Here is a 24,475-nt window from a genome sequence, read left to right as displayed (position 1 = left end):
ATTCAAAAATTGATAATTTCTTTAATGTGTCTGCAATATGTTAAATAATTTAGAGACACATATCTAGTATGAAAGGTTAAGTGATTTGCCTAAGTTAAGGTTCTCCCGTAGGTTCTAGTCCCAGATTTGCCACTTTTGTGGCCTTAGGTCAGTGGTTCTCATACTTTAACATGTATCAGAATCCTCCAGAGGGCTTGCTGCTTGGCCTTACCCCAGAGTTTTTGATTCTACAGGTCTGTTTGCAGACCTGCATTTCACATGATGCTCCTGCTGCTTGTAAGTACATGTCTTAAATAAATCATTTATTGCTTATAACAAATCTATGAAATAAGTATTATTATAATCCCTATTTCACAGATGAAGAAACTGAGGTACAGAGAGGTTAAACAGGTTGCCTGATATTACACATCTAGTATGTAACAAAAGCTGGGACATGAACCCAGGGTATGAACCCTGCATCTACAATCAGGGTACTTAAGAATATATGTCTCTATATGCTCTTGATTTTACCATGTGATACTTTAACAGAAATATTCACAAGACATGATTAATGCACAGAAGAGGAACATCTAGACAAAACAGTATCTAGAGAAGGCTTTGCAGAAAAGCTGAGTCATGGCTTATAGGTATAAGAGTACTCAAAACTGTTTGAATCCATCTCAAGCACTTAGTAGCTATGTGATCTTAATAACTTATTCTCTTTGGGTGTCCATTTGAAACTTTTTATGGTTACTGTGCAAATTAGATAATATTTAAAAAGCACTTAGCACAGTGTCTGGCACAATAGTGGACACTCAATACATAATAGAGTACTCAGAATGAGGGGAAAGATTTTAAGGTAGTGACCTTATGCAAATGAATGAATGTGTGAAATAGTTGTTTGGATAAGGGGAGAGGATATTGATTAGTATAAAACACTGGTGAAGGCCTAGCTGAAGATGGAAACCATGCGTTAATAATAACCATGCTCTTTTCTCTGTGCTCAACTGCATGGATGTAGCATAAAGAAGGCATTCAGTCATTCATTCATTCAACAAATATTTATTAAGCACCACACTAAATCAGTCACCACACTAGGCACCAAGGAAACCAGGGTAAATGAAACAGCCCTCAGCGGGTAGTGTCTGAATTCTAGGGGTAGTGGGCAGTGAGTAGTGGATAGAGGAAAAAAAGAAAACAATAGATAAAGCAGAGAGCTAGACTGATCCAGAGTTGGGATTTTGCTAAGTGGCAGGGACAATATGATAAAGAGGCAAGGCAGTTGAGGGTGATGCTAAGAGAATGGTTGCAATCATGAATAAGAAAGCAAGAAAAGTTGGGGAGGAGGGAGCTAATAAACAGAATTGTAATAAGCAGAGAGAAAAGAGAGAAGAGATTAAAGATCTCTGAGAAGTAGAAGAATCTAGTTGGTGAAGTTTATACTGACTTTCCTTTATCCTCCAGATTTTTCTGAGTTTATGGAGCTTTCCTAAATTTTGCCTGACAGATGACCACATATATGATGTGACTATGTAGTAGAAGGCAACTTTTGGAGTATAGCTTATGAAATTCATTTCATGACATAATGTGCTCTCATCTACACATGAATAGTTGATAAATTGTTTATGTTTATATATTTAAATAAGTATTATATATTATTATATATTATTGTGTAATATACATATTTACATTAACTTATAGATATTTGTATAATTTATATTTCATACATTATATGTAATATATAATATTAAAATAATACATGACATTTATAATAATATACAACCCTAAATGTATATTAAACTCTGGTCTTCATATGTTGAGCACACATCAATGGAAATAAACAGTAGTGTGTTGGCAATGGGACTGTATCTTATATCATCAATGTAATATCTTAAAACAAGTCATAGTATGCCACACATTTTTGAGCTCCTTGTCTAAGTGGTTGCATTTTTCATCAAAGTACGTTAGAAAAGAAGATCCACGTAATTCTTTACTGACCCCAAAATAGCTGGTAAGATATCTTCAATGATTTTCATTAAGTACATTAACTCTTAAAATGAGATATTTCCTCAGATCTGCTCATACAGTTGCCTGTTTCCCCATTAAAAGTACTCAAGTTTTGCTGTAAACCTAAAATTGCTCTAAAAAATAAAGTCTATTAAAAAATACCAGGGTATTGTAAAATGTTTGAAAGCTACAACGCCACGCAAATGATATATTTACAGTACCTTCCTCCAATTCTCTGCAAATGTTCTAATAAGCAGTGATATAGATTCGTATTTTTACGGCTTAGGTCAGCAAGCAACTCTCCAAAATATTTGGGGTCCAATTTTTCAGGGCCATCATCCTGAATTATCACCTGAAGAAAATATCAATCACAATTATAAACAATATTAAGTTCACAGATATTTTGCTGTGAAATGAAAAAAGTGAAATAACCAATTAATACAAGTAACTCATCACAAAGTCATCACATAAATGAAGCACCTAAATTTTCTTTGTAGCTGATGTATACATTTTTCAATATGGGAGGAATTTAAAGGAAAAGCAACATTGTAATGGCATTTTCAGTTTCATTTCACTCAAGCCTAAGTGATCTAATGAATGCAAAACTTGAATAATTTACATAAAAATTCTTGAATATAGATGCTTAAATGAAAAGTAAAACAAGTAAATCAAAATCTCTGAGTTGCTCATTATCATCACATGGCTTATTCATCTGTCAGTGACATTCCACTGATCCTCAGGTTACCTCATTGCTATAGCTAGCCAGGTAGATAACGCCTTCCTGCCTCACCTCTCTATATGTGTCCCTTCCAAAACCATTAACTTTCCCAAGTAGAAAAGGGCATTTCTTTAGCCAAGGACATTCAAGTACTGAGCTCCCTGTTAGAATCTGCACACAGGTAATTTGATACACTTAGTATTTTGCCTATTTTTCTCTCTTAGCCAATTATAATGCCCTCATAACGCTGTGAAAACCATGGAGTTTTTTTTTTCCTTCCAGTTTAATTTGACAGAGTAATTTTATAGTTTCAAATTATCTTAAAGTATTTATTCCTTTTTTATTTTTGCACAAATATTCTCCTGTCATTGCACTGTACACTAGTTAACATGTTGGGTATACAATTCTTTGCCCACATTAGTAATTTGTGCCATTACTAAAACTCTTGCTCTTGTGATTTCAGTGTGGCACCCAAATAAAGAGTAACAGAGTCCAGGACGGGGAACGATTTGCATCAGCCTCGTGTCTGTGTCCATAGATAAAAAGAGGTGTTAAAAGTTACCAAAGGAAAAAAAAATAGTTACCAAAGGGAGGTGATTTTATTTTGAGAAATGATAACAATAACTAATATTTATTTAGCTCTTACTATGTGCCAGCCATTGTGCTATGAACTTGAAATAAAGATTAAATGAGGTAATGTTCTCTTGTAACCACTACACAATATTGCCTCCCAGAAGACCTCTTGTGTTTGTTTTCTCAGCAACTTAGGAATTACACTGCCTCTAACTGCATTATTTTGGAGGTTAGCTGGGTTAGGAGTTGAAACAGTCAAGAGTTTGATTTTCTTATTGTGAAACCATGCAAAATATGGCTGAAGTTCAGTTAATAAATTTTAATCAGTTAGAGAAAAGGTGAGAGCATTAAAATTGAAGAATGGGTTCTTTTGACCAAACAGCCATCAAGGTAGAATAGCAAGAAACAAAACTTCACTCCTTTGTATATATATTCCTCCTTAGTTGTATACAGTCCACAAGTTACAGTAACATTTGAGTAACACAGTAAAAACCAAAACCCACTTGGGTTCAAAAGTGTGGAGGGAAGAGGACAGACAGAAATCAGATTCTCTTCTGCTGTTAAGTCTTTGACAGGACTACACTCAATAATAAAACGTAATTTCCTAACCATAAACTATGACGTGCCAGTTAGCAATATTTTCATTACTAAATCACAGGTCGGTAGATTTTAATTTTATTGGAACTGTTTGTAGGTGTGCTTTGACATTTCTTTTAGAGCTGGCTCAAAACCATGTTCTTGTTGACTTGAAAAAGCCAAGATAGGGAGCCTCCCAAGGAAACATGAATGTTTTCAGTCAGAATAATGGTAGCTCTAATGGATGGAGGTTTTCTCTCTGTGACAATATTGAGTTGATAGGATACTTGAAATAAAATTACCTCACATCAGCATTTCTGCCTGATGAATGAGAGCTATCTTGAATGTCAATCTAAGATAATAGCTTTAGCTTTCACATAAAAATAGGGCAGGAATACAAACTGTGCTGAAGAATAGTTGTTCCAAGATACACAAAATGTGATATTTCTCAAAAAATTACAAAAATTATTAAAGATTCTTTAGCATGCATCCATCAAATACCTTTAATCAGATCACTATTTGACCATAATAATGGCTAAGCAGTCCAACTCCTTGCGTCTGATTGCTAGTAAAAGCCTCTGATTAGAATTACTGCCACAAACCCAAGGCAAGCAACAATGTTTAAGTGTGAAACCAGAGGCAAATCAGCAGTCATTTTTCAGAAAATCTATAGAAAGGAAGTACCTTGTAAAGGAAAACCATGGGCTTCACCTCACTACTGCCTTGGAAGTTCTTGTCCTGTTTCCAGTCTGGAGTTTTGTTTCTTATTTGTGGTCTATGAGATTCCAGGTGTGGAATTTCTTTTGTTAGTATCTATATTATATAAACTTTGATATTCAAAGATGATAATTTTGACCAACCATATTTACAAAGTTCAGTGGTAGTGATTATAGAGTCCTACCGATAGTAGACACACAATAGTTGCAGATTTCAGCTGAGCTATCTATATTTTCTTCCCTGGCCCCCTTCAAGCTTAGTGACACACATTTTTGAGAATACTGTTCAGGACTAGGGATAGCCTGTGATGAAGGCACAAATCACAATCTAGTAGTAATCTCATAGTAGAGGGTACTGGCTTAATTAAATTTATCCCCACTAGGTAACTGGCTTATGTATGCATTTTTCACCTATTTAGAATGGTTGCTTAGTGGATTCAAAAGTGCTTAAAATGCCATGTTATATAAAAGCAATTATACATAAATGCCTAACCCTCTAAAAGGTCATGGACATGTTAACTAATAAGGTCTTCTGTGCTTAGACCCTCCTGGGTAGTAACTTTTTGCTACATGACAACAGAAAACATCGCTATTAAGGAAAGCTTACAACGTATAGGTTGTAATAATAGGATAGGATAATAGGATTAATAATAATCCTAATAATAGGATAATAGGATTATTATTAATATAATATATATTATATATATTATATTATATAATAATATATATTATATAATATATATAATATAATATCCTAATAATAGGAGAATAGGATTATTATCCTGCAAACCTTATATGGTGACACTTGTAGATAAATAAGGTTACTGCTTCATTAATTTTGCTTTGATTTGGGACATTTAATAGCTATCATATAGATTGAAACCATAGTTAATCCAGTTGGCATTAATCCCCATGAAATGAAATGCATTTTATGTACAATGTCATTTAGCTAACAAGGTAAAAAAAAACAATAATTGGTCTCTTCCTATTTTGTACCACAAGAAGAAATCCTAGGAGAAAAAGTATCAGAATTTTAGGTTCTGAAAATCCTCAGTGCTATTTTAATCTCCATAGATATTTTAGTAAAGAAATGTTGCATTATACAGTACCTGGTACACAGAAGATTTTCAATAAATGTTGTCACTGAATTGAATGTACTGTACAATAATTACAATTCTAAAATGAAGACTTGACTCATAACAACAGTCCTGTACTTGAAATAAAGACCTAATTTAATTTCCTGTGAGTAACTCTAGGCAGCAAAGTGTTGCAATGAAGAAAGAATGGAAATTGGAGCCAAAAGTGGAGCGCCCACTTCCTAGTTGTGGCCTAAGTGTATGTACTGCTTAACCTCTCTGAACCTCGGGTTGCTCAACTGTAAAATGCAGGTAATTTAGTGCTTATTTTATAAAGTTGCTGGAGGTATTACTTTGGAGGGGGGCAGGTAAATTATTAAACTGTCATGTAAAAACCATCATATAAATAATGGTTTTATTTAACTTAACACATATGGACAATTGGTTATTTGAATAATGATAGAAGGAGTAGAAGATGGTTATAAATTTTCTACACAACTCTCAGCTACTGGAGAGTAGAGACACTCTTTTTATACATTTCTTTAATTCCAGCACATACCATAGAGTCTGAGTATAGTAGATCCTCAGTAAACATTTGTTGCATGAGGAAGTTGTCATAAAGGATGCAATTTGGGCTAAATGTTAACTATAATAGATGGAAAAGCACTAATTGGAAGAGGTGCTTTAACAAGGCAACTGAAGGACTTCCCTGGTAGTACAGTGGTTAGGAATCTACTTGCCAATGCAGGAGACACAGGTTCGAGCCCTGGTCCGGGAAGATCCCACATGCCTGGAGCAACTAAGCCTGGGCGCCACAACTACTGAGCCCACGTGCCACAACTACTGAAGCCTATGTGCCTAGAGCCCATGCTCCACAACAAGAGAAGCCACCGGAATGAGAAGCCTGCACTCCGCAACGAAGAGTAGCCCCTGCTCACCGCTACTAGAGAAAAGCCCGTGTGCAGCAACGAAGACCCAATGCAGCCATAAATAAATAAATAATTTTTTTTAAAAAAGCAGCTGAAATTGACTTTATCCAAAACCTAGTCAATGCTGTCCTTGCTCCCTTTTTAGTGTATATGTATAGCTTTTGACAACAAGATGATTCTTCCACTCCTCTAACAACTAAAAATAAGTAGATTGTTTGGATTGTCATTTTATAATGAATCCAGGTGACTAATTTGTAACTGCTTAAATTATTCTCTCTGACTGGAAAATAAAATATATTTTCCTATAACACACGTGACTACTGAAAACTTATGAAGCTTTTTCTCATGAACAATGGGAATTTTGCCACTAATCATGTTTTCCCCCCCTTGTGGCTTCCAGAAATCTCAGAGCCAAGTTTTTAGCCCATTTTTACTAATGACATGGAACTCTGTGGCCTGCATTTCTGTGTACTCTATTTTCCTTCTGGTGTTATTGCCCCATTATATTTACACTGTCCTTGACATTTCTTTTTCTGTTCTATTACATCTTATTTGTTCTTTTAAGCCACTCTAAATACTTTTTGTAATGAAGCGGGAGATATATCCCAATGAAATTAATTTTAAATGAATATGTATTTTTTAATGCATAACTTCTTGGAAACATCTTTGTTGCTACTTTTTTCTCTTCTCCACCTCTCTGCCATTTCTCTATTCTGCCATTCCTTAGTATGTAATTTATTCAAGGAATGGAACCACTTCTTTATTATGTAAATAAAGCCAATGGAGGAACTCACTGCACATATGTAGTAGCTCTTTCAGTGTATTGATAATTTATCTTACATTCTAACATTTTTTCTTAACACAAAGGCTAAAATCTATACCCCCAAGCCACATGCAGGATTTAAAAGGTCTCAGTGGCATGATGCTTTCATTCATTCAGCACACATTTACTGAGAACTTACTAAGTACTGCCTTATGGTACAGTTCTAAGCGCTACTGGGGGAAAAAAAGACCTAAGATACTGTCTCCTCCTCTCTCAAGGACCTTATGGTCTTTTAGAAGAGCTAAGATATGTATCTAAATAACTTTATATGATAGATTGCCCAGTTCATAAGAGCTATGAAGAGAAGCACAGATCAAATGGTAAAAGAGTGCTCTCTTCTCTTCGGCAGCACATACACTAAAATCGGAACGATACACAGAATATTAGCATGGCCCCTGCGCAAGGATGACACACAAATTAATGAAGCGTTCCATATTTCTATGGGCGGGATGTGAGCCCCGGAGCCTTCTCCCCGTCCTGTGGTGTCTCCCCAGGTCTTCCACAAGCTGGCCTCCTACAAGGGCTGTTTGTTGTCTAGCCTCAGCACGATGCTGAAGACGTGGGTTAGACTGCAGCCCAGGGCAGAGTCTCCTGAGAGCCCTTGTTGCCGAGAAAGCCAACTGCGAGACGCCTTGCTGGCTGCTTGGAGAAAAAACCCTAAACACCTGCTGGCCGAGTACTGCGAGTGGCTCCCGCAGGCCATGCAGGTTGACCTCGAGAAAGCCTGGCCACCCACCCCTGACCGCTGACCCAGTGCCTGCCTGAGGGGCCAAGGACTGGCCTGCGGACCCAGGGGGACTGGCAGCAGCCGGTGTCCGGCACAGTCACCCTGACCCCAGACCGCGCCCAGGAGGCAAGTCGAGCCTCTGGACACCCTCGTTCATCATGGCTCGATTCTGGGCACGACGTGCTGCCTTCCCTGAGCAGTCTGACCCAGGGGTGACTTTTGTAACTAGTTATCACAGGGTGGATAATGGTTTTATCTCCCATGCTGGCCCCATTTTAAATGTGCTCTATGTACTACATTAGTCCCTGTAGAGCAGCAGGACTGCTGGGCAAAGGCAACCACGGGCCCTTCCTCTGCTCTCCGTTTCCTGTGAGTGTGGTGCACCCTCCCCACAGCCAGGGAGGGCCCCCAAAGCTACTGCTGGCTCCTGTGGAGTGGGTGTCTCCTCCCCAGGGGTCAGCCCCCCACTGGCTATATTACTGTAATAAACCTTAGCTATGATGGCAACAACAAAAATGGTAAAAGAGTTATAGGAAGGAAACCCAACTTTCAGCTATATGAGAGTGGTTTTATGTAGGAAGATTCTTCAGACTATGACAACTGATTAGGTGTGAGGTGGCAAATGAGAGGGAAAGTAAAAAATAATGCTAAGGGACTTCCCTGGTGGTCCAGTGGTAAAGAATCTGCCTTCCAATGCAGGGGATGTGGGTTCAATCCCTGGTCAGGGAACTAAGATCCCACATGCCGTGGGGCAACATGCCAAAACGTGCCCGCATGCCACAACTACTGATCTCACGCACCTCAACTAGAGCCTGCGTGCTGCAAACTACAGAGCCCATGCATTCTGGAACCTGGGCGCCACAACTACAGAGGTCACACGTCCTGGAGCCTGCAAGCCACAACTAGAGAAGAGAAAAACCACCGCCACAACTAGAGAGAGGCCTGTGCACAACAACAAAGAGCCCACATGCCACAATGAAAGATCCCACGCGCCTCAACGAAGATCCTGCATGCCACAACTAAGACCTGATGCAGCAAAAATAATAATAATAAATTAAATAAATAAATAAATAAATAATAAATCTAAAAAAAAATAATGCTAATTTTTTTTTTTTCTTTTTGGCGGTACGTGGGCCTCTCACTGTTGTGGCCTCTCCGTTGTGGAGCACAGGCTCTGGACGTGCAGGCTCAGCGGCCATGGCTCACGGGCCCAGCTGCTCCGTGGCATGTGGGATCCTCCCGGACCGGGGCACGAACCTGCGTCCCGTGCATCGGCAGGCAGACTCTCAACCACCGCGCCACCAGGAAAGCCCAATAATGCTAAATTTTAAGTCTGGTGATTAGGGCACTGAAGATATCATTAATAGAAATGGAGGGCATAGAATGAAAAGCTGGTATATGGTCAGTTGGAGGTGACTGTGGGACAGCCAAGTAGAGACATCAACTAGTCCATTAAAAATTATGGATTAGGGCTTCCCTGGTGGCACAGTGGTTGGGAGTCCTTCTGCTGATGCAGGGGACGCGGGTTTGTGCTCCGGTCTGGGAGGATCCCGCAAGCCGCGGAGCGGCTGGGCCCGTGAGCCATGGCCGCTGGGCCTGCGCATCTGGAGCCTGTGCTCCTCGGCAGGAGGGGCCACAGCGGTGAGAGGCCCACGTCCCACACACAAAAAAAGAAATTATAGATTAGAGCTTCGGAGGGAAGTTTGGGGAGTTGTCCATGTAAAGGTGATATGTAAAGGTCATAGAAGTCAAGCTTTTACACCATATAGTCAAGGCAGAAGGGGTAGAGAAAGGAGAAGAAGGCCAAGGGGATGTGTCTTTGGGGAAGATCTGATGAAAGAAGGAAGAGGAGCCTGAGAAGAATTAGAAGCAGCAGTACAGTATAATGGAAAGAAAGAATATCAAGAATACAATGGATCAACATTATCAACTATTCCATCTTATTCGAACTGGAATAAGATGAAAATGAAGCAAAAAAGGAAGTGGAATTTGCAACTTAGAGCTCAATAAAAGCAGTTTCAGAAGAATGTTGAAACTAGAATCTGGTTTTCAAGGTGTTAAGGAATCTGTGGGTAATGAGGAAATGGCAGCAGTGAGATGCCTCCCTCCTTCAGGGATTTTGCAAGTGAAGGGAACAAAAATGATTGAGATCATAAGTCAGTAGATTGGCAGGGTTGCTAATGGAGTCACCTTGAAGACAAGGTTAGATTATTAATTCTCAAAGATCAGAAGAATCAAAAGTTCACTGAAAGTACAGAGAAATTTTTCAATGAAGTAGGGTGTCGAAGGAGTTCGCATAGTGAACTCAAATTGTGGTCCCTGGACCAAGTAGCATTAGGATAACGAGTGAACTTGGAAATGCAAACTATCAAGTCCCAGCAATCTATATTTAAGCAGGTCAGCCAACTGATTCTGGTACACATTAAAATCTGAGTTCCACTGCCCATTCTTGGTAGAAGGCAAGGCTACCTGCAGAAAGTAAGAGAACAGCAATGGGACCTGGAGTGTGAAGAGGGAAAAATAAAGACTATATACTGAGGACCGGGGTGGCAAGTCAATCAGAATTAACTAAAAGGACTGTCTAGCAACAGAAGGAATCCAGCAAGACAGAGATAATCTGTACTAGACTAAATTGGCCTAGTTTGCGAACTTTCTCTAGCACACGAAGTCAAAATCTAGGTGCAGAGAAAGTGGATGGCAGTCTATCCAAAGTAAGGGATTAGCAAAATGAGGACTAATCAGAGAAGGCAACAGTTCTAAGGGTTTCTATCAAGAGCATTGTTGAATCAGCTGACAGGGGACACCAGCCTGGTTTGGAATTGAGGGCTAGAGAGCTTGTTGAGGGCAAGGCTCAATGGGAATTAGGGAGCAGGAGATGAAGTAAGAAAGTGATGATAAGAGAAAGAGAGATTCAGAATTCCAGATGAAACAGTTTCAAGTGATGTGGAGGTTCAAGGAGTGGCCAAAGTCTATGAGAGCTGAAGATGTAGTAGAAATGAAGAAATTAAGGGTGATGAAGAACCATGAGGACAGAGCATGAGAAAGATCTATCATTTGAGTGGAGAAGTTCTCATAGATGATTCCAGGGCAGGGGTCAGGGGAAAGTGGGGAGAAGATTGTAAGCCTGCCAGTGAAACTGTTGAAGGATGATGAGAGTGACTAGAAGGTCAGTAGTAGTGATAATATGAGCCAAGAGGAGAGGTGTATATGGATTGCAGGGTTTTAAAGAGAGGAAATGGTTGATCAACAAAAAACAGAACACTTGACTGTATAAAATTGTACTGAGAGGGCTTCCCTGGTGGCGCAGTGGTTGAGAGTCCGCCTGCCGATGCAGGGGACGCAGGTTCGTGCCCCGGTCCAGGAAGATTCCACATGCCGCGGAGCGGCTGGGTCCGTGAGCCATGGCCGCTGAGCCTGCGCGTCCGGAGCCTGTGCTGTGCAACAGGAGAGGCCACAACAGTGAGAGGCCCGCGTACCGAAAAAAAAAAAAATTGTACTGAGAAAATAATTAGCAATAGATACATAGAAAACCAAACAAATGAAAACATTTAGGGAATTATTAACACCAGCAAATAATAGTTGTACTAATAAAAGCAGCAAAATAGTACACAAATTGGTTCAGCAGTAAATAATACTTTCATAGCAATAATAATATAAACACTGAATAATGATTTAGCCCAAAATATGGGGATTTAACTATACTGAGATGATGAAAGGGATGTAAACAGGTAGGTGGGTGATTAATAGAACTAAATCCTTATGTACCAGAATTACCAACAGATAATATACAACGTTGATAAATCAAAAAAATAGCAGCATAAGTATACCCATATTATTTTGCTATATGGAAGTAAAGACAAGAAGAAAAAAAGCTGAGTTGAAAATTGTTGCCTCTAACTTCCGCCCTTTTGGCTCTCTGAGCAGCACCATGGCAGTCGGCAAGAACAAGCGCCTTACAAAAGGGGGTAAAAAGGGAGCCAAGAAGAAAGTCGTTGACCCATTTTCTAAGAAAGATTGGTATGATGTGAAAGCACCAGCTATGTTCAATATAAGAAATATTGGGAAAACACTATCACAAGAACTCAAGGAACCCAAATCGCATCTGATGGCCTCAAGGGTCGTGTTTTTGAAGTGAGCCTTGCTGATCTGCAGAATGATGAAGTTGCATTTAGAAAATTCAAGCTTATTACTGAGGATGTTCAGGGCAAAAACTGCCTAATTTCCATGGCATGGATCTTACCCATGACAAAATGTGCTCCATGGTAAAAAAATGGCAGACCATGCCTGAAGCTCACGTTGATGTCAAGACTACCGATGGTTATTTGCTTCGTCTATTCTGTGTGGGTTTTACTAAAAAATGCAACAATCAGATTCAGAAGACCTCTTATGCCCAGCACCAGCAGGTCCGCCAGATCTTCAAGAAGATGATGGAAATCATGACCCAAGAGGTGCAGACAAATGACTTGAAAGAGGTGGTCAATCAGTTGATTCCAGACAGCACTGGAAAAGACATAGAAAAGGCCTGCCCATCTATTTATCCACTCCATGATGTCTTTGTTAGAAAAGTAAAAATGCTGAAGAGCCCAAGTTTGAAGTGGGAAAACTCATGGAGATACATGGTGAAGGTAGTAGTTCTGGAGAAGCTGCTGGGGATGAGACAGGTGCTAAAGTTGAAAGAGCTAATGGATGTGAGCCACCAGTCCAAGAATCTGTTTAAAAATCAGACTTTAATGGTGACAAATAAAAGATCTTATTTGTGATAAAACAAAACAAAACAAAACAGAAAATGGTTTCCTCTGGGCATCAGGCGTGCATGGAAAGGGTTGGGACAGGAACTTGCTGTTTGTTTTATGCCATTTAATAATATTTGACCTTTTATGCTATCTATATGCATTATTTTGATTAAAAGGATAAAAACTTTTTAAAAGAGTAAATAAATAACAATTCTTGTTTGCCACAGAACAAGAGTTCAAAAGGGCACAAGAGCAGGAGGTAGCAGGAGACAGATAAGGGTGGTGTTGGAGAAAAAATGGGTCCAAAACAGGTATCAATTAAATTTGGGGAAAGGATAGCAGGGAATAGAGTTTTGCACAAAAGACACTCATTTTCAATAATGGGGATGGAGAAGGCAATAAAGATGGAGAAGAGGGCTTCACTGGTGGTGCAGTTGTTGAGAGTCCACCTGCCGATGCAGGGGACATGGGTTCGCGCCCCAGTCCGGGAGGATCCCACATGCCGCTGAGCGGCTGGGCCCGTGAGCCATGGCCGCTGACCCTGCGCGTCCGGAGCCTGTGCTGTGCAATGGGAGAGGCCACAACAGTGAGAGGCCCGCGTACCGAAGGAAAAAAAAAAAAGATGGAGAAGGACTGGAGTCACATGTGACTGAATGAGGGAACAGGCAGAAATGCTGAGTTTATTAAGCTAAGCAGCCCAGTTTCCATAATTAGTGAACGACTTATGTTAAATAAACATTGTAACAAGCTTCCTGGATACTTGTCAGAAAAAGCACCTGACACTAAGATCTGTGCTGTCTTGATGTTGACAAAAATTAAATTTTCAAATGACAGAAGAAAGGATCACAAGTTGGAGAATTTTCCGTTGGCAATAGCACTATCCAAGTGAGCAGGACTCTTCCCTTGACATCTTCCCATGACTCAAAGTTTTCTTGGAAGCCTCAAGCCAAGTGCAAAAGAGTTGTACATGCAATATATATAATTATTTGAGTCTTTCTTATAAACACCACCTGTATAACAACTTGTAAAACGAGTTCAGCTGAGCTTTTCCCTGTCACTAACATATGTGAAATTATCTGTTCCTTGCTAATGGCAGGAAAATGATCACAGCATGTTATTCTTAATGTCCTCGGGGAAAGAAATGTGATTGGTGCTGTTTCGAATTTGAAACCAAAATAATGGTCTTTCTAAGGAGAACCATGGAAAACATACATAAATTAGTTTTATTAAAAATATTTTGAAGCCAGGTGTTTGGACATCTAATTTTCAAAAATATTTTAATGCCTTTTGCTTCTTGGAAAGCACTTTAAAGGTGATTTAGTTTCATTTAAAAATATCATTACAGGGAGTTCCCTGGTGGTGCTGTGGTAAAAAAATCTGCCTTACAATGCAGGGGACGCGGGTTCAATCCCTGGTCAGGGAACTAAGATCCCACATGCGGAGCAACTAAAGCCCGTGCGCCACAACAACTGAGCTCTCACGCTTCAACTAGAGAGCCCGCGTGCCGCAAACTACAATACCCACGCACCCTGGAGCCCGTGTGCCGCAACTAGAGAAGAGAAAACCCACACACCACAACTAGAGAGAAGCCCTCATGCTGCAACGAACGATCCCACATGCCTCAACTAAGACCAGATGCAGCCAAAAATAAATAAAATAAGGAAATAAATAATAAATAAATCTTAAAAAGAATATAATTACAATGGAAACCAATTTTTTATTTTGATGCTTTGAAAGACTTGGGGACTGGGGTTGGGGGAGGAAAAGGCAGAGAATCAAACATTCATTTGTGTACCTAGTATGTGCTTGGCACTAAGCTGGATACTTTACATATTTTACCTCATTTAATCCATTTTAGATACACTGCACATTAAGTGTGATTCTCCCCCTCTTTTATAGATGGGGAAATTGAGGTGCAGTCCAGTTAAGTCGATTACCTCAGTCCAGTTAAAGTCAATTACCTAGGATCATGCAACTCAGTAGAATCAGGTTTTATAAACCCAGATAATTGAATTGAAAGTCTGTGTTCTTTCTATCTTATTATACTACCTCTGAATTGCAATTTAACTCTAAACACAAACTAAAAATGGGTCATCCTTTAGTTTTAAAGAAGCCTAACTGACATCTGCTCTATTACTCTTCAGAGACTCTTCCACTCATGTGGAAGACACATGTAAACACCAAGGAGCCTAGGTGAGACAACTCATTCTCTGCCCTACTTTGTCCATGGGATCTGCACAATCGAGTTATCCCATCCTTACTCTGACCAGAAATGGATCCAATCCTGTGTAATTCACATAGGTGGAAATTACCAGCTCTAAGCTTCCCAGGGCACTATTCCATTTTCAGAAGCACTTCAACTTTATCCACATAAAATACTGAAAAACCAGAAGAAAAGTATACAAAAAGCCTCCAGCCTTTAACAAAGCTAAGTTGGAATCTCAAACTAAAAGATGAATAATAAAATAGAAAGTAATATATTAGTTACCAACCTCTGCCTATTTTCTAAACAGACAATATCTGGTCTGGTCAAATATATTATTAGTTGCACTAAGCTAATGAAAGGATATCATAGCATTACCATTATCACTGTACAAGATTCTTAATCCTATGATATTTTTCCCATCTCTGATAATTGTCCCTCACTCCATTCCTACTGTCATTATCCTAGTTTAAGTTTTACACTTTGACTACTGGAATATTTAGCTTTTAATAATCTCTCTGCAAATTCTTCTCTGTGGTATTTTTTCATGTTGTAGGCTTTATAGTTTATAAAGCATGTCAAACATATATTTTCATTTAGTCTTTACATCAACCCTGTGAGGTAGACATCACTACCAAAATTTATGGATGAGGATATTTCTGAGAGATTTAGTATTTATTAAGAACACAAAGCTTAGAAGGGACATAGCTGGAACTGGAACCCAGGTCTTCCTACCCTGAAGCTAGTCCACTTTCTGTTATAGCATGAATATCTCCCCAGTGGCAGACTATTAATCCACTGTCCTATTCATGTTTACATTATTGACCAAGGACTCTCCACATAACTGACTCAACTTCCAGAGGGAACTCTCAATAAGCTCTGGAGTCAGGCTACCTATATATGAATCCTGGCTCTACCACATGCTAGAGCTATGCAAGCCTTCACAAGTAACTTAACTTCTCCGAACCTCAGTTTCCTTCTCTTGAACAATAACGGCAACAATGATACCTTCTTCATCTGATCATTGTGAGAAGAAAACTAATCAATATTTCAATCTATCTTGTGCAAATCTTCTAGAATTAACCTCCTAAATCATACCTATCAATATTTTCCTACTCAATAACCTTCAATCTTCCTCCATTGTCTGCCAAATAAAGTTCAAAATTTTAAACTTAACATTCGGGAATTCCCTGGTGGTCCAGTGGTCAGGACTCTGTGCTTTCACTGATGAGGGCCTGGGTTCAATCCCTGGTTGGGGAGCTAAGATCCTGCAGTGGGAAGGACCTCATGATCTGGCCTTAAGGTATAATTTTAACCCTACACTCTAGTACTCTTCATCTCATGTCTTCCTTGCCATACAAAACAAACCACTATTCCTGAAACCCAAAGTGTACTTTCCCAAATATATGACTTTTTTCATGAGATTCCCTGTTCTTAGGATGTCCATGCCACACACCACAATACCACGTTTGGAAATTCTGCTCACTCTTCAAAACCCACGACAATCTCTTCCTCCTCAACAAAGCTTTCCTAGATCTCCCAGCTGAAATTAATTTCTTCTCTCTTCTGTTCCCAAGCACACTGCATGATCCTCTTTTATAACAGACAACACTTTGCTTTGTATAATGTTTTATGTGTTTGCGACTTTCCCCTATTAGACAATAAGCACCTAAGAGAAATGTGACAATGTCTTACCCACGTTTGTATTTTTCATAGTACCTGGCATGAAGATTTAATGCTTACAAATAATAATTACTACTAAAAATTAGTAATTACCATTTAAGTACTTACCGTCAGCACTCAACAATGGTTAAGTGCTTAACATACATGACATAATTTATTCTTACAATAACCCGGTAAGAAATGGATGATGAATCTTTATTTTATGATGAAGAAACTGAAGCGTAATGAAGTTAAGTATTAGACTGAACCGTATGAAACTGTTGCTCTTTGATCAACTTTGACCTATAAAAATGACAATTTCAAATGATTTAACCTAATAAAATGTCTTTCTAATGGCTATTACTAATCCATTTAATTTAAGAAATTCAACACCATCTGGACCATGTTTTAGAGTAATTCTAAAGACCAGTATTTCCATACATGATAATTTTAGGCTTTTTTAGATTGGAAAAATGTGGATATTAAATTTTTTGTGGTTCTTTTTTTACCAATATGGCCAAAGTGTATATTTCAAGTTTCAGTCCTTAGAAATAATCTCATTCATATTTAATATAAAACAATCATATTCTTATGTGGGCAGGCTCCCTCTTTATTTTTTCTTATTCTTTTTCTTTTGTCTTTCTGTAGGAGTTGCCTATGAGAGCGGTCAATTTGAGCAAGCTATTCTTTATTAGAAAAAAATATGAAAAAATACAAAGGGTGGATTATTCCCCACAGTTCCAGTTATAATTGTTAGTTTTTCCAAGAAACAAGACAATCTTTTTTCCTTTAACACATGTGTAACAGAGGTTTACAAGATTCTAAAGTATTCAGAACATAAATTAGTCACTGATGATTGCATCCCAAGATACTTCTTCTTAGCAAGTAAGTTTTAGTTTCTATTTTGTTGATGTAACAAATAATAAAATGTATGCCTATTCTGACTTGAGTTAATATGCCATATTTTCAAAGAAAACATAAAAAAGTAATGGTCACATGGTGACCATTACAATCATCTTAGACAATATCACTTCCAATTCATTATTCACTTAAATATCATACTTCAGGAAAATATTTAATGTTGCACAACTGTTGGACCCATTTTAGAACTGAGGATCAGCTAGAAATTAAGTGTTCATTGATCAGTTCTTAACTCCCCTCATAGATTTAATGTATTAATAAACCTGAATTATTTTGTCTTCTGAGAAGAGATGAAAAATTTTGTTTTAAAAATGCCATAATACATATACCCTGAGAAAACCGTAATTCAAAAATAGTCATATACCACAAGTTCATTGCAGCACTATTTACAATAGCCAGGACATGGAAGCAACCTAAGTGTCTATCAACAGATGAATGGATAAAGAGGATGTGGCACATATATATAATGAAATATTAGCCATAAAAAGAAACAAAATTGAGTTATTTGTAGTGAGGTGGATGGACCTAGAGTCTGTCGTACAGAGTGAAGTAAGTCAGAAAGAGAAAAACAAATACCGTATGCTAACACATATATACGGAATCTAAAAAAAAATGGCTCTGATGAACCTAGGGGCAAGACAGGAATAAAGACACAGACGTAGAGAATGGACTTGAGGACACGGGGAGGGGGAAGGGTAAGCTGGGACGAAGTGAGAGAGTAGCACTGACATATATATACTACCAAATGTAAAATAAATAGCTAGTGGGAAGCAGCTGCATGGCACAGGGAGATCAGCTCAGTGCTTTGGTGGGAGGGAGACGCAAGAGAGAGGGAGGGGATATGGGGATATATGTATGCATATAGCTGATTCACTTTGTATACAGCAGAAACTAACACTACACTGTAGAGCAATTATACTCCAATAAAGATGTTAAAAAATAAATATATAAAAATGCCATAATAAAACATGAATCTTCATGGTATAACTCCTCAATATTTTGATGAAAAAATAATGTGGGTACCTATACAGTGGTGTGAGCAGTGTTTAAGACATTATTTCAGTTTTACAAGGAATCAGCTCATTAATCTTACCTGCTCATGTGTATGGTTTGAGTCACTATGATACAGCTCAATTCCAGTGTTTGTAGAAATTGAATCACTTCCTGTGATGGTTTGGATTTGCTGGCTAGAATGGGATTGTTGATAGTGTAGAGAGTGGAAGATCTGGGGCTGTTGGACAATGTGATGATGGCACTGAACCTGAGGATAGCATTCCTAAAATACATGCACATGCCAAAAACAGTCACTCAGAATAAAAATAACTAATAAAAGAAAAGCCAACTGAATCCACTTTAAAAAATTTAATGTGTTCTTTCACAAGATAATTCAAACCCTAGGATTTATAGTTTTAATAAGTGATATATTATTTTTTCCAATTATTCCATTGTGAAAAATTGTATTGAACTCTATTTTTATTTGACCAGGTGGCTGTAAACATCCAAATACTTACCTAAGTTGGCTAGAGAATTGCATGTTCTGATTAAATTAATATTACAATTATACTTAACACTAAAACTATAATGAATATTAATATTAATATTTCTTTGATGATTCAACCGGCACTTCAGGATCTAATTACAAAATAATACTGAAGATGTTGATGGATATAAATTAGAAAATAATATAATGTAGTGATTTTCAATGTCAGGAAGCATATTAGAATCACAGTGGGGGCAGGTGAAGTTCTTATGCTTGTGAAAATCAAGCATAAATTTAAAAAGATTGGAAAACAGTGACTAAGCCTTCAGATTCAGAAAACATGGATTCTAACTCTGATTCTACCACTTACTCTGTGATCTTGAGAAACTGTATATGTATGCTTGCTTATTTACCATGGCTTTTTTCTGGTAAGTGTAGAGCACAGAATAAAAATAGATATCTGGTTATAGTTTGGGGGATTTCAGGTATGCTTGAATTTTCTATATTATTTTGTTATTATCCTACTTTGAAAGCAGGCACCTGAAAGCCAGTTTTCAAAGAAAAACAACTCTATTTGAATTATAATGCTACATTCATGCACATACAATTAACTTTGAAAGTATAAATTCAATGTTCTATTTCCTTTTGACTGTTGGAAAGGTGACCTATATTAATAAAGTAAGGCACTTCAAATTTTAAAAGTTTTATATGGAACAATTTTCAAGCTATATTAAATGAAGAAAGCAAGATGTATAAGGATGAATATAATATGCTCCTTTTGTATAATATTTTTAATGTACATACATGTGTATTTACAAATATATACAGCTGCTTTTAAATGCATTAATAGAGCAAAAAACATTTTAAGAGTAACTGCCTCTGGGAGGAAGAACTGAGGGACAAGAGGATCAAGATAAAGAAGCTGTTTTTTCACTATATATATTTTAATTCTCTTTTCACACTCTTTTTGTACCTTTTTATACTTTTTATGCTTTGAAATTTTTTACCATGTATACAAATATCTTTTCATGTATACAAAAAATTTTTTGAAAGAAAAAAATATATATATAAAGAAACACATTTTACAAGTAGACACTGCCTTGGTAGACATATAGATAATAAAGGTCATAGAATCAGTTCATAGAATTATTTTCTCTAGGCTCTTTTCAAATATGACCTACTTTACAAATATGCTAGCACTAAGTAAGAGCTCTACAGTTTAGAAGCCTGACTGTGTACTATCAGTAACTTTTGTACAAATTTTGGGGGTGAATGTATCATCTGTTCTTTTATGTTACAAAATGCCTTCATACACTAGATTAGGATAAAGTCAGAGTGATAGTCAGAGAACGCTTTCACCAGTGGGGAGCTTGTACACTACTGAAGTAGAATTCCTCCTGAAAAAAAAATGTGTCCTTTAAAAAGCAGATTAGGAAAAACCTTTGAAAGGACAATAAATAAAACAAAACCCATTTCTCAATCATCTTTCTTTATTAACGCATCAGTTGAATAGAATGCTGACAGTTTCTCCATCTGGGATGTCTTGTGGTTTTCCTGAGCCTATTTGGCATCTGAACCACTCATTGGTACCAGTAAAGTCTTAGCAGGTTTTCAGTTTCCATTCCTCACACCTGACTGCTAAAATTATTGTTCCAAAGCAAGATATTCATACATTTCTCATACTTTTGAAGCATACCACAAGCTGAGTTTTTAATGTACAAAAGATCAAACATTTCTGATTTACCATATATCTTATCTTTTTTGCTCAAGAAAAATATACACAGAGTACAATTTATATGAATTGGATAATTATCTTGCAACTGACACCACTTTACCACCCTTCTACTATAAATACCTCTTTTTTTGGACAGGTCCCATCTCCTAAGAGCTAGTCCTATTTGGATTAGTCTCATATGACATTAAACAGGTTCATCCAGACTCTGGCTTTATCCAGCTCATCCCATTGTATTTCTGTCACTGAGGAAACTCAACTAGGTCAAAGCAGTTGTATGCATGTTTCCTTTTACCTTGGGCAGCCTCCCATGGCAGTTCCAAAACTCCCAAATCATTTAAGTCATTAATAAGAAAAGTGGACATGTAAAAGTAAATATTCTAGTTAACAGTAAGTAGCAGCAATGTTCTATTAAAGGAATTCTTCTTTAATTGTTCCAGATGCATAGCAATAATAATGTATAGGATATTCAATATTTTGTTCTAGGGCCAAGATTTAGAAAAGCTGTTTATTCTCTTTGAAACAAGAAGTTGGAAGCAGCATGAAATGATGTGTCTCAAATATTCCTTCCTATTTAAAGTGTGTCAGACATTGTTTTGGCTGTCCAGTTAGATAAAGGACAGATGTTATAATCTGGTAGCTTGAGGAAAATGCCTTTTGAAGAGCTAAAATATTTTGAGAAAATTTTCTGTTTGGTATCATAATGTCCAGAAATATTCTGCAGTTCTTTTGGAAAATATGTATTTAATATGTACTCTACTAAACCCTTCAGACTATATACAGTTTTCCAAGCAGACTAGAATCTTAAAGATTTGGATATTTATGATCCTGAGAGTTTACTCTTTTTCATTTTTATTGGGTATCAAATGAGTAATGATGTATTAGTTCCTATGAATTGGGTAACAACTGCCCATAAATGCTCATAAAAATAAGACATGTTCTCATGCCAAGAAAAATGAAAAAAAGAGAATTTAGTATATTTTAATGTTTCAGTTGTATATGAGAAAAATGATTTTGTGATCAAAATTCATTTGATAATATTTAACTGCCTGTTTTGGGTTGAATTGTGCCTCCCAAAAAAAGATTCATTGAAGTCCTAACTCCCAGTACTTCGGAATGTGAACTTATTTGGAAACAGGGTCTTTACAGAGGTAATCAAGTTAAAATGAGGTCAATAGGATGGGTCCTAATCAAACATGACTGGTGTCCTCATAAAAAGAGGAAATATGACACAGAGACAAACATGCACAGAGGGAAGACCATGTGAAGACACAGAGGGAGGGTGCTATGTGACAATAGAAAATTAAAATTACGCACCTACAACCTGAGGAACACTTGAGGCCACCAGAAACTAGGAGATAGGCAGGGAAGAGTTCCTTCTATAGAGGCTCTAGAGGGGGCATCGCCCTTTAAACATGGCAATTTCATAGGCCTGGCCTCCAGAACTGTGAGACAATAAATTTCTGTTGTTTCAAGCCACCCAGATTGTGATAATTTGTTACCACAGCCCTAAGAAGCTAATACACTGTCCTAGTTCAAGAGATAAATCCCAGGATTTGTCTGGGCTGCGAATGCTTGTACCCACTGAGGAGATCAATGTGAAACCTCTTCTGGTTACAGTAACAACTCTGTTTAAAGGACGGAAGCGCAGGGGGAGAGAGGAGCTCTAGATGCCATGGAATTACCATCACCCTGCTGCAGTTTTGTACTCTGTACTTGGTCTCTCAATTTAGCTTAATGGAATTTCAAAAACTGACTTCAAGCTTTAGCTTTCTAGACCTTTTACAGTATACAGTATTTTACAGATCTGTTCATAGATAGTGTTCATTTAAAAATTCACTTCATATTAAATGAATTAAGATAAAATTGCAATGTTTTATGATTTTTGTGAGCCTCGTTTAAAAGAAACATACAAAGCATTGAGATATCTATATTAAGTTCAGATTCTTAATTTTCCCCGTGACTGGACATATCTTTATTTTAGTTTCCCTTTCAGTAAAATGTGGACAATACTTCAAATGAAGAAATGGAAATGAAAGTGTTAAGGATGATACAAAGGGCTGTAGATATAATGAGGTATCATTATATAGCGAGCTTGCCTGGCACTTGACAATTGAAGGTCATTTTAGCTCTATTAAAATATTCATAATTCAAAAGTATACACATAAAATAAGCCTTAAAACAAATTTCACTTACCTGATCTGTATTTAGCTTCTCCACTTTTCTTATGGTTTTTTCATAAATAACATTATTTCCTGGAAAGAAATAGCCTCCTCTTAGGAATGGCGACAGTGGTTCCTATAAAGACAGTAAAGACTGTGTTTTGCTTTGAAAGTTACCTTTTCAGAGGAATCTGAACTTAAGCAAATATGCATTCTCCAATAAAATCTGAGGTAGTGGCAGACTTTAGGAGGAAAGTGGAATGACATCCCAAAAAGGTTCTGAGAGATATAAGGATATAGTAATAAAAATAGTCCATTTTCTCAAACAGAGCAAACTGTATCTCCCACTACATTTTACTAAGCCTAACAGTGTTTTGGGGAAATTGGAAGAGTGGGAAAGATTTTTTTTCTGTTCCTAAGGCAAGATAAGTTTCCTGAGGTAGACAGGCATGAGGTCAACCTCATCTAAACTGGGTTCACGGCAAGTTACTTTCTATGCCAAAGTATTATTAGAGAAATGCAAAATAAACATAATTCAGCACCACTGAGCCATAAAGTAGGTAGAACTGTATTAAAGATTTTTTTTCTTGGAACTCAATTTGGGTTCCCTTGAAGTGTACAATTCCTACTTGTGATTACAATCAAAGCTAAGGCTCTCAGTACAAAGTATGTTTTGAATACTGAGAACAGAGTAGAGGCTTTAAGAGCCACTGTATCTCCATATAATCAACTAAATTGATGTAGGATTATCCAAGTGCTTAGAAGTTGTCACCAATGTAATAATGGGTGGTGACATATCCAAGATATGAAAGAAACCAGGAAGGGCTAATAAGAATCAGACCAGGAGTCCAAAATAAATGTACTGTGTATTATACTCCTCTCCTTTCTTTTGGTTTTCATATGACTTTTCACTTGTATAGGGAGAGTGAGGGTTATTTTGTTTCAAACCAAAAATTGCATTCATTTATTTTTGTAATGCAAGGGAACAGTAGAGAAGGGGATTGGCTAAACCTATTACCAGTTAATGTGTTTAGGACCATTTCAAAACCAACAAAATATGATAGCATTTTTGTAGTCTGCTATTGTAAAAACTGTTAGAACTGGACTAAAACACTGGTTGTTGAGAAGGCAAGACACTCTTGAACCCAAAGTATACACTTCTTGTATTCAAGTTTGGATAAAGGGTGCTTTAACTTAATGTTCCTGGGATACTTTGGTAAAACAAACATATAAGTGATTCATTTTGACTAGCTGATGAATTACCAAATCTAAAGATGGATATATATTTAAAAATTCCCCTAGAAACTATTTTGTGTTTGTTTTTGTAAAAAAAGCCTCTTTGGTAATACATGTAACACATGTTTACATTCATGTAACATGTTTAAGAGCTTACTATGCACAATATACTTTGCTAAGTATTATAAGGCATGAAGCAAAGTTAGATTATTACTAGGAGCA

The 24,475-nt window shown here is 37.4% G+C and overlaps 1 protein-coding gene, 1 non-coding gene and 1 pseudogene across 9 annotated transcripts in view; 2 read left to right on the top strand and 1 right to left on the bottom strand.

The window, feature by feature from the left end:
- The window catches only part of POF1B (POF1B actin binding protein), a 123,999-nt gene that overhangs the window by 61,984 nt on the left and 37,540 nt on the right, over positions 1–24,475 (bottom strand). For 7 of the 8 annotated variants that reach the window (XR_016391323.1, XM_089904309.1, XM_089904311.1 and 4 more), the window contains 3 exons: positions 23,052–23,153; positions 18,737–18,919; positions 2,208–2,338 (listed from right to left, as the gene is read on the bottom strand). Coding sequence is in view for 7 of the 8 variants with exons in the window: in XM_089904309.1 (XP_089760435.1) it covers positions 2,208–2,338; positions 18,737–18,919; positions 23,052–23,153 (416 nt within the window). In the remaining variant the exon portion in view is untranslated. The remainder of the gene's footprint in view (positions 1–2,207; positions 2,339–18,736; positions 18,920–23,051; positions 23,154–24,475) is intronic. The other variant, XM_089904312.1, reaches the window with a different exon arrangement.
- Positions 7,728–7,837, top strand: LOC115802636 (U6 spliceosomal RNA). Its single transcript, XR_004023141.2, has one exon. It is a non-coding gene; the product is annotated as a U6 spliceosomal RNA (small nuclear RNA).
- Positions 10,482–12,873, top strand: LOC149744254 (small ribosomal subunit protein eS1 pseudogene; annotated as a pseudogene).

The sequence above is a fragment of the Delphinapterus leucas genome, chromosome X (assembly GCF_059928025.1).
Source record: "Delphinapterus leucas isolate spDelLeu-1000000601 "Yukka" chromosome X, BTC_Dleu_Yukka2, whole genome shotgun sequence".
Classification (NCBI taxonomy): Eukaryota; Metazoa; Chordata; class Mammalia; order Artiodactyla; family Monodontidae; genus Delphinapterus; species Delphinapterus leucas.
This window is presented reverse-complemented; position numbering and strand designations above follow the sequence as displayed.